At 34.6% G+C, this 14371-nt stretch overlaps 2 protein-coding genes across 2 annotated transcripts; one reads left to right on the top strand and one right to left on the bottom strand.

Moving 5' to 3' along the window:
- The first annotated feature begins 4080 nt into the window (after positions 1-4080).
- On the top strand, positions 4081-7134 carry LOC117931637 (axial regulator YABBY 1). The gene is made up of 7 exons (XM_034852631.1): positions 4081-4479; positions 4612-4764; positions 4942-5056; positions 6230-6278; positions 6433-6508; positions 6646-6720; positions 6849-7134. The coding sequence occupies exons 1-7, from the start codon at positions 4384-4386 to the stop codon at positions 6915-6917; spliced, it is 633 nt and encodes a 210-aa protein (XP_034708522.1). The 5' UTR covers positions 4081-4383; the 3' UTR covers positions 6918-7134.
- Positions 7135-9400: 2266 nt separating this feature from the next.
- LOC117931627 (protein GRAVITROPIC IN THE LIGHT 1-like) lies at positions 9401-12440 on the bottom strand. The gene has a single exon (XM_034852620.1). It carries the CDS (start codon positions 12181-12183, stop codon positions 10720-10722), a length of 1464 nt encoding a protein of 487 aa, XP_034708511.1. The 5' UTR covers positions 12184-12440; the 3' UTR covers positions 9401-10719.
- Positions 12441-14371: the final 1931 nt, after the last annotated feature.

Below are 14371 nucleotides of genomic sequence, written 5' to 3'. Positions count from 1 at the left end.
CTTTTTGTTTGATGCTTTAATCCCCTTGCAAGGCATTAATGATATAGGTTACAACTCATATGAACTTGTTACACACATTGTTGACTCATTATTTTGAATAACTTAAAACATTTAGATTAATCGATAACTTAATACTATATTAGCCGTATCTTATGGGAGATCATGTATGTATTTGAACTCACATATAGCTTGTATCAGTTTGATGTATATTATTCTCCAACCTATGGTTCATACCAATTAAAATTGATGTTATTGCTCCAAATTGGATCAAGGAAACATTTGGGGGATGCAATATATGTTAGAAGCGAGGCCTCTGGTTAATTCTATGGTGGTGATGGAGGTGGGTCACTGTTGCTAATTAAAGCCCAACTAATTGTCAACGTACAAAACCAAATATAATAATAGATGCCTTTGTGATCAATAAAGCTATCTTAGAGGTGGTCCTCGAAAATGTTGCCCAACCTTGAACAAATAATGCCCTAGTTAATAAGGCAGCACGGATGTATTTACTCCTGTTGAAGCTCCATATCCATACATTTTTGTGTCGTCTTCCTGTCACGTCGGTGGCTTCCTGTCGTCTTCACCCATAACCGATATCTCTTCTCATTGATTACTTGCTAAAAACCAATCTTGGATTGATTTTTCTGATGATTTGCAGCAAGGCCATGGTGGTAAATGGTTGCTTGTATGTATACCTTCTCAGTTTTGATACAAGGAGGAACAGAAAGAATTGTTTTGATGGCGATTCGGAGGGGAAATTGAACTGGGTACCAGAATGTAATTAGAGTAGACGTACAGTGAAATAGGTCACGGATTGACATGCCATATGCCCATGGTCGATCCGCTTTTATAACGGAAGGTATCCTTCGCAGGATACATTCAATTAAAGGTCTGAAATTTCGACCCCACCCAATGTGTCCCACCATGGAAGAACAAGTACGAAAACGCCAATATGCCGCGAGCCATATCCTTTCATACTAGCTAATTTTCTATTGTCTCATTGTCCATTGACCCTCATCCGGATTAAATACACAGAAAGTTAAATTCTCTCTTACCAGAATACATTGCATGATGAACTTTGTGGTGATCATGCAGGTATAATGTCTAAGGATTGTGCTGATCACCAGGCATTTTCTCTTCTTTTTTTTTTTGGTTGACTTTTGTGGGAAGAAACAAACACACCCTTAAAGCCAAACCAGTCGTGCCAGCAAAACCCTATAGCTAACCATAGAGAAGGATTGATGGCACAGAAGGACCCACAGGTAGTCCGACGGATCAGGGAGTAAAAATTTAACCTTTAAGGGCAACTTCTGGGGAAGAGGAAACCCTTGAGAACGCAATGAAGATGGATGGTGATAGTTTTCAAAAATGTTAGAGAAATGACAGCCATCTCTTTCAGCAAAGTTAGGGTTACTTCGAAGCACAAAAGTAAAAACCCACCATGTGAGTGGTGTAGGTAAACACCTAACTCAACAGTATAAGCTAAAAGGTTTGTCAAAATGAGGAAAAAAAACGAAGGAGAGATAAAAATGCATTAAAATAAAAGGATCTGTGTCTTCTGTTGTCACTGACAACTACGTATCTCTGTAGCAGAGGGAGAGAGAGTGCCTGTGTGGGGTCTGAGCGGTCAAATCGTTAAATACAAAGCTTCTGTACTCTATGTAATTTGTCCTTAATTATAGGGTCAATATGTTTGTATGCTTGAAGCCTCTCATCATTGGGAATATTGAAGGAAAGAAAAATTCTTACATAAAAATAAAGAAATTATTTTTTATAAGATAAGGAATTAGGACTTATCTTATGATTTTGTAAAACACTTTTCAAAATGTTTAAATTTGACAAAGTAAAAAAAAATTTACTTTGTCAAAATTTAAAATTTAATTTGATTTTTTGGAAAATATAAAGCAATCTCTAATTATTTTATAAAAATTCTTATATTATATAGGAATTTATAATTTTTTTTTTTTAAAAAAGAAATGCATCCACATCACCATCGTTTTATAGTTTGTTATATTTAGTTTTGTGTTGCTTATGCTTCAAGGACTTCTTTTAATTGTTTTAAAAGAAAGAGAAAAATGTTAAAAAGATTTTTTTTTTAATTCCTTTAATTGTTTTTATTTGAATTAATTTTAGTGGAAGATTTTTTTATGATTTTTTTTTCAAAAAAAAAAAAAATCATATATGAAGTGTTTCTTTAAGAAATATTATAACAACTTTTTTTTAAGTGTTTTAAAAATTTTATTAAACATTTGATTTGTTTTTAAAAATATTTTTTATGCTAACATATTGTGAAATGAGCTTAGAATTAGTTTTAGAAGTGTTTTTAAAATGATAAATTATTGTGATAGCGAAAACTTTAATATCAACCGTATTAGATTAAGAACACAAAGATAAAATAATCAATATAACGAGGTTTAATGTGATTTGATTTTACAATCATGCCTATATTGAATGTTATATATATATATACGGATGAGCTAAAATATTTCCATCATACCATATATACCATAAATAATATTATAAAGGATAAAACCAAATTCTCGAAATATCTCATGTTTTTTCACTTCTTGTGTTGGCACCCTACCACGAGCTTCCTTACTCCATCAAGTATCTCTCGTTTTCCCTCACCTCCTTCCTTGCTCCATTGCTCTATTCCCCTCGTATAATCAATATAGGTTCATCTTTATTTTATGACTTTTTCTCTTCATAACTTAAAATATTTATATAAATACTCATAACAATTTTTTCTTATTCGATAAAAAAATATAATATTACAATAATAAATTAACTTATAAAATATTATGTACAATCTTCTTTACAAAAGAAATTTACACTAATTAGGATTTTGAAACACTTTCTAACATTATAAATTTTAAAATATAAATATGTTTCAAAATGATTTTTATTTGCTTCTAAATAGCATGATAGAAAATGGGATGAGAACTCACATCAAAGGTGGAGTGAACTTGTATTCAACATCTAACGACTTATGAGCTCAAAATAGAATTTGCATCAAAAATTACTATGAAAAATTAAGTAAATTTATATTTACCACTAAAGGAAGTAGAGATGGAGGCAAGCCCTAGTAGGTGGCACCCATTTACTACTTAAATCTATAGCATTTAATTGCAATGCCTTGAAATCGTCAACGGCATTTTACCACGTGCACGTACGTTTACATGTGGAAGCCACTTCATCGTCCCCATACAAAACCATGCCAACAAATCATCAAATTTTTTTTTTAACCCATTATTTATTATTGTGGCAGGTGATTGTTGATAAAAATAATATTTTTTAAGACAACCTATATTTTCTTAAATGATGACGTGTTATTATTTTAGTCATTTGATTAAATTTTATTTTAATATAATTAATATAACCTGTACTTTTAAGGTAAAAAAAAAAGAAAAAAAAAAGGAAGGTTTGACCAATAAAAGTGGCTAATAATTAGAAAAAAAAATTAGTGGTCGACCTTTCCACTTTAAATGCCAAATGACAGTCATTGTCATTAAACCAGATATGAGGGTCAACAGGAAAGCAGGATATTCCTTTTACATTTTGTTTGACCAAACTACCCTTGAATGGACATGAAAATGAAGGAGAAGGGTGCCGTGGGGAGAGGGGATGAGAAGGGAATTGAAGGAAAATGGGTGCCCGTCAATTAGGGGGCTTGAATATGCAGATAGGGTGACAGTGTTGATGAGTTAACATAGATTGCTGTAGTGAATCTGTGAATGTGAAACGGAGAAGAAATAAAAAAATAAAATAAAAAATACAAAATAAAAAAATAAAAAAATAAAAAAATGAAAAAGGAAGAAGGGAAAAGGTGTTCACAGCCCTCTTAACTGTGAAAACAACAGGTGAATGAGGCAAAGCTAATCACTCCATGCAAACGTCCCTATCTTGCTCCTCTCCCCCACCTCTGCCGCCTCTGCTCTCACTCTTTCTCTTTCTCTCCCACTCGCATCCATTGGGAATGCCAACCATGCATTTTTATTTATTTATTTATTGTGTTAATTAATTTTCATTAAAGCACAGCCGTGTATTAGATCTCTCTCTCTCCTTCTCTTTCTCATTCTCTCTCTCTCTTTCACACACACACACTCTCTAGACTCTGCACTAAGCCCCTATCTCTATGATACATCAACAAGGCTTAGTATGAGGAGTAGTACTAAAAACATTTTACAAGTTTGAGAAAGAGAGAGGAGACCAAGGAGAAGTGACCAGTTTCTTTGTGCTTCTGGGGATCTCTAGCTAGCTCTTTCTCTCTTTTATAAATTGGTTTTCTCACTCAAAAATCAAAGAAGATCAGATCCAAGGTGGTTAATCTCCGTCGAACAGTCAATCAATCAATCAAATCAAAAGTAGTAAGGAATCAAAAAGATGTCCTCCTCATCTGCCTTTTCACCGGACCACCTCTCCCCCACCTCCGACCAGCTCTGTTACGTCCATTGCAACTTTTGTGACACTGTCCTCGCGGTATCATTTTCTTCACTTTTCTCTCCCTCCCTCCTCCTTCCTCCCTATTATCTCTTTTCCTCCACTTTTCCATCTTCTTCTCCCCTTTCTTCTTCATCTTCTGTAATGGCTTTCTCCCTTTGGGTGTTTTAGGTGAGCGTTCCTTGCACTAGTTTGTTCAAGACTGTTACGGTTCGATGCGGTCACTGCACCAACCTCTTGTCCGTCAACATGCGTGGACTGCTTCTTCCTGCTGCTAATCAGCTTCACCTGGGACACTCTCTCTTCTCTCCTCATAATCTTATGGTATATCATCATCACAATTAGGGTTTTCTTTTTATCTTTCCTGCTGAGGGATAAAATTAGGGTTTTAAGTGTATGCTATTTTCCATAGCCTTCTCTTGTGTTTTCAGCTTTAATTTATATGATTCTATGCTATGTGTTGATTTTCTTCTTATATCGATGATGACATGTATGTATCAGGAGGAGATCCGCAGCCCACCGTCCAATACGTTAATCAATCAGCCCAACCCGAATGAGGCGGTCATGCCGGTGCGAGGAGTCGATGAGATACCGAAACCCCCTGTAGTTAACAGACGTGAGAGTCTTCACATTTAGTCTTCTTATTTTCTCTGGTTTAATTTACTGGTACTGGTAGCAACTTCCATAACTTTCTGGGTGTGGTGTCTAAGTTTTTCAATTACCCACTTTCTTCCCAGGAAGTGAAGTTTTAATGAAGAAAAATGCACTCTAGCCTTTTGGGTATGCATTAGTCTCTTAGCCAATTAAGAAAGAAGTTTGAAAAAAGGTTCAAACATATGATACCTGTGTTTACTTCTCAATAGTGTCTTAGGTTTTCATCGTTCCTTTGCAAGTGGGACTAACATTTATCAGTCCTTTCATGTCTACCCTTATTCTTCCTTGTAAGTTGTACCAAAAAGCTAAAGCTTTGTTTCTGCGGTTGTCTTCTTTGCATTATTTTTCAACAGTCTTTAACATGAACCTGTCATGGACTTTTTTGAAATGTATTTTTGAAAATGCTAGCTTTATAAGCTTGAATAAGCTTCAAAGAAGAAGTGAACCATGTAAAGTTTGGTGTCCACTGCTCACCATCCCATATCTTATGCTCACACCCAAAGGTCCCCAACTCTAAGTCTCTAACTTACCCAGAAAGAAAGACTTGAAATCTGAGCGTTTGCATCAAAATCAAGGAGAGAGAAAAGGCATTGGACCAATTTCTTTGTTTTCCCCTTGAGAAGTCTCGAACTTTGGCATTCAAATGAGAAGAACCAAGGGTTAAAACCACTGTTGTTTCGTGCTTCAGAGGTTGGCAGAATGTAGATCTCTACTAGGCCAGTTTAGGCCACCAGAACCTTCGAACATGACCTCCCCAAGATACCTCTTAAGACCAAAACCCTTTTTTTTTTTTTTAGCATATAATAATTGCGAAAAGAGTTCCCATTTTTATTCAAAATGGCCCATTTCTTTCTCTGTCTAGCCCTAACTGTTTACTATAAGTTTATAACTCACTTCCTAACATGTGAAATGCTGTGTGTTTGTGAGTGTGTGAAAAAGAGAGTGCAGTTTTTTCTCCCCCGGAAATATAGATAGCAAGAATCCATGGATAGATAGAAAGATAGATAGTTAAAAGATGAGATATGATGATGAAGTGATGATAGAAAAATGAAAGCAGAAAAATCCACAAAAAGTCAGCGAAGTGATTTTAATGTGTCTGTCTGTCTGTTTCTGTTCTGTTTCTGTCGCTTGCCAGCCCCGGAGAAGAGACAGAGAGTCCCATCTGCTTACAACCGATTCATCAAGTAAGTAAATATATATATATATAACCAAACTAAATAATCATACAACTCATTTATTAAAAGTGTCTTTTTTCTTTCTATATAATATTAATTTTTGTATAGATTTTGTAGACCCATGAAGCATATATGAATGATCTTGACATCTTTCAATCTGCAGGGACGAGATCCAACGTATCAAAGCTGGAAATCCAGGCATAAGTCACAGAGAGGCCTTTAGTGCTGCTGCAAAGAATGTAAGATCCAAGAAAATTCTACTCCTTTTTCACTACTAGGGTTTCTTTGCTCTCTAGGGTTTATTGGTTTAAAAGAACTTGGATATTTTTATTTATTTTTTTGTTTGGTGGGTTCATTTTGTTTTGTTTCCCTTCAGTGGGCCCACTTTCCACACATTCACTTTGGTCTCATGCCTGATCAACCCGTGAAGAAAGCTAACGTGCGCCAACAGGTACACTAAACCCTAGGTCACCTCTCACCTCTGACCTCTCACCACTGATCCTCCTCTATTTTGCAATGCATAGAATAGTGCTTGTGGGGTTTAATAAGTTTTGGAAACTGTGTTTTGGGTTTTTGTAGGAAGGAGAGGACATGCTCATGAAAGATGGTTTCTTTGCTCCTGCCAATGTGGGTGTCTCCCCCTACTAACTACTGAAACTATTAGGGTTTCTTTGTTCTTCTTCTTCTCTCTCCTTTTCTTTTCTTTCCTTTCCTGTGATTAGGGCTTTTGTTTTAAGCTTTTCTTTTAATTTCCAGAGGAGTGTTGACACTTTGGGATGCTTTCCTTTGCTTATGTTATGAATGTGGGAGATGATTTTGAGGTTCAACTACTAATTTCCCTAAACCCCATCTTAGATGGATGCAACTCTCTTCTCTGTTGGTGGCCTTTCTGCATGCATGTTGTTCACATTATCCTTAACATTTCCTTTTCTCCCTTGATAAAATTTCATGTATTTTCGTCTCTATATCATCCCATTCCATCATACGCATAATGCATCAGACTCGGCGAGCATTACTTAAATGTTCATTTTTCATAGGTCCAAAATAATTACTTTCTTAATACCCTAAACGTATATCAGTTCCTCATTGGCCTAGCTACTGGTTGTGAAGGACCTAAGTGCCAGTTCGATTGATAGGTCTAAGCAAACCTATGACAAGATGGATGAGTCGATTCTCCTTCTTCAAGGGAAAATGTGTCTCCCCCATAGGTGAAATGTGAAGTCCAGTACTATATAGTAGACTGCTCTCCCAATATTCACCCGATGACTCAGTTGAGTTTGGGGCCAAAGTACCCTCCAACCCAAATATGTACATATGTTTATATATATTAAGCTAGTCTGTTTAATATTGTACGGAGGAGTGACGCAATTCTTTTTTTGGGCTTAGAGTCTATTTTGGCTCCGAACTCTATTCTAATTTTATTTGATGGATAGTATAGCAGTTTCAAAATGCGGTTTCAACTTCATTTTAAAAAGTACAAAAAAAAAAAAGAAAAAAAAAGGGAAATTTACGTGGTCTTAAATGGTATCAAAAGAGTCAAGTTTGGTAATGAATTTAAGGTGTCTTTATAAGATCTTTTTTGGGCTTTAGAAGCCCTTTTGGCTCCAAAGTCAGAATTAGGTCTTTACAACTTATTCTAATTTTCTTTGATAAATAACAATTTTCTAGCATTTTATAAATAGTTATTGGGCAATTCAAGAAAATTTTAGAGCTTGTTTGGTAATCGTTTTTTGAGAATAGGTTTTTAAAACTATTCTATAATGTTTTATAGATCAGAAGTTTATTTGAGAACATAAAATATTTTTAAGTTGTCTTTAATGGCTTGAAATATATTTTAAAAATAATTTTCATATGTGGTATTTTATTTTAATCATCCTTCACATTTATATAATTTTTTTAAAAAACAATTATCGAAAAATAATGAAAAACAATTAAAAAACATTATTCGAAAAGACCATGTTTTTTGGTTTTTAAAAACAAAAAACAACTTTTTAAATGTCAAATATATTTTCATTTTTTTTTATTTTATAAAATAAAAAACTATTTTGAAAACAATTATCAAACAAGAAAATTCAGCACATGCCATCTATTTTTTTTTTTCATGAATGGATGAACTTTTTTTTTTTTTTTACTATAAAATGAAATCTTCTCCCCATTTTTATTTTATTATTTATTTATTGAAGGAAATGATGAGATTATTGAGTCGACGGGAAAGATATCAGGTAGTAACAGACTCATATTATGAATAACATTATTTTCCTCCGAAGCATCTTGGGTGACGGTAGAGCCTGAAGAAAGGAATTTGACAAAGCAATGTGCTGGTGCCTTGATACCAAGTTGTAAGGTTCGGGGCAATTTCCTCACTCTAAATCCTAATGGAACTTCTCCATGACCTTGATAGGCTTGATTCCAGGATATGTCTACTAGTGATTGACATCTAACAGACCTTCAACTTCTTTGGGCCCATTCAATTTACAAATTTCAGCTTTCAGTAATCCAATAAAATATCTTCTGGGTTGCGTCCCTTTTGGCACTTATTCCCATACATTTTTCCCAATTTAGTCATTAAAAAATAATAACCCTGAAACCATTCTCAGAAAGAGTACCAAACTGGGATAATTTACAGGGAAAAATCCATAAAAAGCCTGGAAGAAAGATCCCCAGAATAGGTTGAAGAGTAGAAGACAGATGGAGAGACGAGTAGGACATGCAAAGGTGGTTTCCCATGAACGACAAGCTCAAAGCCAAACAAAGTACAAACAATTCAAAACTGAGATGGGTGATGGACAAGTCAAGATATAGTACTCCATGGTAAGAAGTTAGATTAAGAGTCAAATGGAATATAGAATCTTAAATTAAAACCAGATGTTTCAGACGAAGTTGGCATTCACAAACCATCTGCATTGAATGAACATTATGAGCGCAAAGTAGACCGTATCAGCTGAACCAAAAGGGTGCAAAACAATGGAACAATGGCTGGGAAGTATTGGTAAGGCCCAAGAGCACAAAACAGAGTCTCAGGACACACCATGGAGTGTTTTCTGATACCATGTTACCAATGAGAATAATAATAAGGAAAAGAAAAACAAAGTAAATGAACCACTTTATCACAGGCCAACCAACCCAGGAGCTTATAGGAGGAGACCATTTTATAATGATCTGTTTCAAAGCTGTATACAAGTTAAAAGAGTTACCTTTCAAGCTGTATAATGATCTCTCTGCAGGCTCACTCATTCCCTTCTAGACATCAAATATGCCATATGCATAAAAAACCACCAACAGTGCAGGTCCTAGTAATCATTTTGCCTGGTGAGCGAACAACATTTTACTTATTTGGAACAGAATTGAATCCCGGATGAGAGCCTAGAGTCACCATAAAGGAGTAGTCTGCTTTTTCCATGATGATGATTTCGTTGTTTGCAGGAAAGCATCACTTCAGGATCCTTCATCAAGATGGATATGGAGACCCCCCAGGAACTTCCCTCCAGAGAATCCTTTTCCATGAATGCTGGTCCTTGAATCAGAGTGAGCTTGTACAGAAGGGAATCCTAGTGTACAAAATCAAAGAGTAGAAGCCAGGAAAATACAAGCACCAGTTGGAGTCAAGGGTATAGTTGGAGCACAAATCAACCTGACTAAAAACAGACTATCAGCAGAGGAAAAACACAATGTAATTGATTCATACAAGAGCTACAAAAGATGGATTCATTCTCTGAGCTGACTTCACGATCAAATATAATGGATGAGGTCTCCATAATCAAAAGGATGATAAAATGCAATAAGGAATCCCTTTAACCACACCCCCAGAACCACTAAAAGCTCACACTTCAACTTTGTTGATAGGTACATTGATAAACTAGTGGGCACACAACATTTCCAAGCATTTTACAGAGAAATCTCCAAGATGGTACCCGGCAAGAAACCATGAACAGAATCACAAATATAACAAAATCAATCATTGAACTATTTTCAATTGGAAGTTAACACTATTGTAATATTCAAACACTTGGTTTAGATACACAATTTGGTACACTATTTTAGTGTCAGATAACCCAAAAACAGACAGTTTGAAGAACTGCTTTACAGATTTCTCTACATGGAACTCAACAGAGAATCCTAAGAAAAAGGAGAGAAAGTAAATTCACAACCAGATAGATTGATAGGTAATATGACAAGATGATCACAGAGCTGCCATACCACAGCAAGGAACTTGAACTTTTTAACATGCGTTTTGCCAAGTTTCCTTCTTCAATATGGTAACCAGGCATCTTTGGATTAGGAAACTCCAACTTCAATATTTATTTTGTATCAGTATAATCAACCAACAAACAAAGCTCTCCAGATGTCATTACAATCCTCATCCGTTTTCCGTGTTGTTTGCTGATCCCCAAATAGAGTAGCCTTGAGTGTAGTCATTTCCTCTGTTTTCTACACATGGAAACACAAATTACTACTCTGTACACTTCATGCTGGTTAGATAAACCTGAGCCTGGACAACCGTCCTCCCAATTTTAAATCCCGGAACTACTGTGAACCCCACTTTTCCCCTAGCTTTTCCAGGCAACATAGACTTCCTCGTAACATCTTCCATATACACCATGGAGAATTCTACGCCTCGCTCAACTTGAAAGATCTCAACCACAGGATTGAATGAAAAGGCCAATTTATGAAGCATCCATATCGAACTTGCCATGTTAACAAACGACTCATAGAATACGCTCAAGGACCTCCATGAATTCAATACAACTTCATTTTTATCCAAATTGCTAAAAATCGATGATTCCATTGTAGGGTGAATAAGCTCTTGATATTTTGTCTCACAAAACTTTGAAAACTCAGAATTGGGATTCTTAAGGATCTCTAAAGGACCATCAGATACATGCTCGATTAATTGCTTCAAAGAACGATTCTTAACCAAATTAGCACCATCGCCATTACACGTGACTTCATTCCCACCCAATCCAAACCCTTCTGAATCAAAACCTCGAAACATCCCCAAACAAACATATGACAGAAACGCATACCTATAATGCCCTTTTTTCACATAATCAATATTAGGATGAACCGAATTTGCAGCCAAATCCAAGTCCCACTTCGCTTTCTTCATCAAATCAATCAAAATCTTAGTAAAAACATGCATTGATCTACAAGCATCATGCAATATAGAATCAAAAACTGTAATAGACAAAAAGACCTCAGATGATGGATTTTCATAATCAGATAACCTTTTCGACAACTTCAAATTAAGTTTTCGAATCTTATCCAAATTGTGTCTTAGAATCAAAACCTCAGCAGCTTTATCGTCAATTTCCAACTGTAGTCGATTGGAGACTGTTTCCAGAGCTCGAAGCTTGCTTTGGTTCTCCTCCACCTGAGCTTCCAAGGAAGACCCAATTGGAAAATCAAGGTTGGAATTCGGATTCTGGCGAAATTCTCTATACAATTGCTTGAAATCCGATAGTTTCCGGAGGTGCGACACCGCGGCCCTGTCAGCGGCGCTTATGCTTTCTTCGACAAAAGGGACATGGGCTGTTTGGAATTGGAGATACGAAGCTTCAAAAGAGGAAATGGTAGCGAACAGCGACGAAATCAACGGTTCTGAGAAGTGGGCATTAATGGGTCTGATCTGGGTCTCCGGGTTCGAAGGTGTTTTCTCCATCGCAACCGGCGGAGAGGGTTTGGGGAACGCGGGCTGGTCGGGCTTGATGACGACTACTTTCTGACCGGTGATGACTTCCTCGGCGGAGTCAAGGAGGGAAAACCCGTCGGAGTCGTAGCTGTCGGCAGCCGCTCCGGCGCCAGCGGGGTCTTCATCGGCAAAGAACTCAAAGGTTTTAGACTTGAAAGCAAGGGCAAATTTCTGAAACATTTCGGAAATCTGTGGAGGTTTGGAAGACCCATCCATCTCAAGCATTCTTTTCCTTCTTTCTCGAAACGTTAGCTCTCTGTAATCTCTCTATATCCTCTCTTATGATAAGACCGGATTGGAGAGAGAAGAGAAGAGAAGAGAAGAGAGACGATTGGAAAGAAAGAATTGCTGTGTAAAGAGAAGGGAGGTAGAGAGAGAATACTTGAACTATACTGCTCGGTGTGATGTGCAGAGCATTCTAGAGAGAGAGAGAGGCTTTGGATGTCTTGGAAGGAAGGTATGAGTGTTTGGCTCGGTGGACTTTTCCTTTGTTTTTTTTTTTTTTCTTTTCTTCTCTCTTTTTTTTTTTTTTTTTAAGCTTCCTCTTCCTTATTTATTTATCGATGGTGGACTTTTTGAGGGATTTCTGATTTCTCATTAACGGTAATAAAGGATACCGCCAGTTTGACAGCTTGATTGTCGTTCAACCTGACAGACCAATAAGATTTGGACAACTAAGCATTCCAAAACTGGCATCCCAGTAACACTTTCCATCCATTTTTTAAGGTTATGTTTGGTTCTAAGAAAATGAAAATGTAAGGGAAAGAAAATATAAAGAAAAAATAGAAGGAAAGAAAAAGTGAAGGAAAATAAAAAATTGATTAAAAGTTGATAAGTTATTTTTATTTTTTACTTCAAACTCATTTTATTTATTTTAACTCATTAATATAAAGATTAAATAATTTTAAAATACATAAGTTTTTAATTAGTTTTAATTATATTTGATTTTCTTTTATATTTTTCATAAGACAACCAAATATAAAAAAATCATTTTTCTTTGCATTTTTTTTCTTTCCTTAGTATTTTCCGGGAACCAAACATAACCTAAAGGTATTTTCATATTTACTCAAAAATATATATATTAATATTATTACTTTCACTTCAGTTTTAATTTTTTATTAAAAATAAAAATAAAAAACCTACCTCAAATAAGGCCCAGATTATTATTTTTTTTCTCATTTATTATTTATTTTTGTAGTTTAAGGGTTTTAATTGGGGTCTTATCAAAGTTAGTAGAGGCCCATCATTCATAAAGTTGAGAGCTAAGCATGTGAAGAAAAGGAAAGGATTAAATGGTTTTTTTTTTTTTTTTTTTTGGGCAATTTTTGATCCCTAAAATAAGATTTTGATTGAAAATAAAATTGTTGGTAATTTGGCTTTTGGGTGAACCAAGCAATAGAAGGGAGCTGCAACTTGAGAGGCATGCCTTGTTTTCCAATCATTGAGATAGCAATATCTGCAATCTCAATAATTTCATCCTTCTTGTGATGCACTACAATCAAGTATGCTTCTCTAATTACCTTTTCATGCCTTTCCACCTCTCCAACTTCTCTTCTTCTTCTTTTTCTTTTTCCTTTAATTATTTTTATTTTTATTTTTATTTATTTATTTATTTATTTATTTATCGGTTTTTCCTTTTAAAAATATATTTTTAAAATACAATTTTGAAGCATATAAGGTTTGAAGGGTGGTGATACTAGTAGACACAAAAATCTCAGTAATAGGTTAGGTGAGAGTTGAAATTAATATGGAGAGGTAAATGGAGTGTAAAGGAGGAATCATATGAGATCAAGGGAGTTGACTCCAAGGAAGAGGCCAAACTCAAAATATTTGGTTGGTGAAGTTCAGTGGCATTATTAAGAGGGTAGGTTAGGGGTTTGTTAAATGAAGTCAAATTTAGTTTATTTTAAATTATAAACTTTTCTACAACCTTGGAACAAAGAAAGAAATAAGAAAAAATTTGTAAGAAAATAATTTTTTTTTTAAATGTATTAGTTTTTTTAACTCAATATAAAAAGTCAAATTTTTATTAAATTAAAAAGTAATTTATTAATATCAATCAATATAATTAAATTAAACTTATTGATAATAAATTTACTTTAACTTTATTAATTGATATTAACTAATAACTTTTAACTGAATAGAAAAAAATCAAATATTTTAACTTCTTTAGTTAGTAAAAAAAATAAACATGACTCTAATTGAGATATGTTAAATAAATATAATAAAAAAATAAGAATTTTTTTAAGTCATTTGATAATAAAAACAACAAATGTTTTATTTTTAAAAACATAAAAAAAAAAAAAATTGAAATCAAAGGCATGTTTAATAGCAATATTTGTTGAAAATGTGTTATATTTAAGTATATTTATTTGCTATTTAAATCCCTTCTAAATCAGAGAATATTTTTTTT

The sequence above is a fragment of the Vitis riparia genome, chromosome 15, assembly GCF_004353265.1.
Source record: "Vitis riparia cultivar Riparia Gloire de Montpellier isolate 1030 chromosome 15, EGFV_Vit.rip_1.0, whole genome shotgun sequence".
In the NCBI taxonomy this organism is placed as follows: Eukaryota; Viridiplantae; Streptophyta; class Magnoliopsida; order Vitales; family Vitaceae; genus Vitis; species Vitis riparia.
Note: the sequence above shows the minus strand (reverse complement) of the source record. Positions and strands in the feature narration are given on the sequence as shown.

Excerpts from the sequence above, each read along its gene's own strand:
- LOC117931637 (XM_034852631.1), top strand. The coding sequence starts at position 4,384 with ATGTCCTCCTCATCTGCCTTTTCACCGGACCACCTCTCCCCCACCTCC. Across the intron at positions 4,480-4,611 it reads TTTGTGACACTGTCCTCGCG|GTGAGCGTTCCTTGCACTAG; the intron begins GTATCATTTTCT and ends TGGGTGTTTTAG. Across the intron at positions 6,721-6,848 it reads AAGCTAACGTGCGCCAACAG|GAAGGAGAGGACATGCTCAT; the intron begins GTACACTAAACC and ends GGGTTTTTGTAG.
- LOC117931627 (XM_034852620.1), bottom strand. The coding sequence starts at position 12,183 with ATGCTTGAGATGGATGGGTCTTCCAAACCTCCACAGATTTCCGAAATG.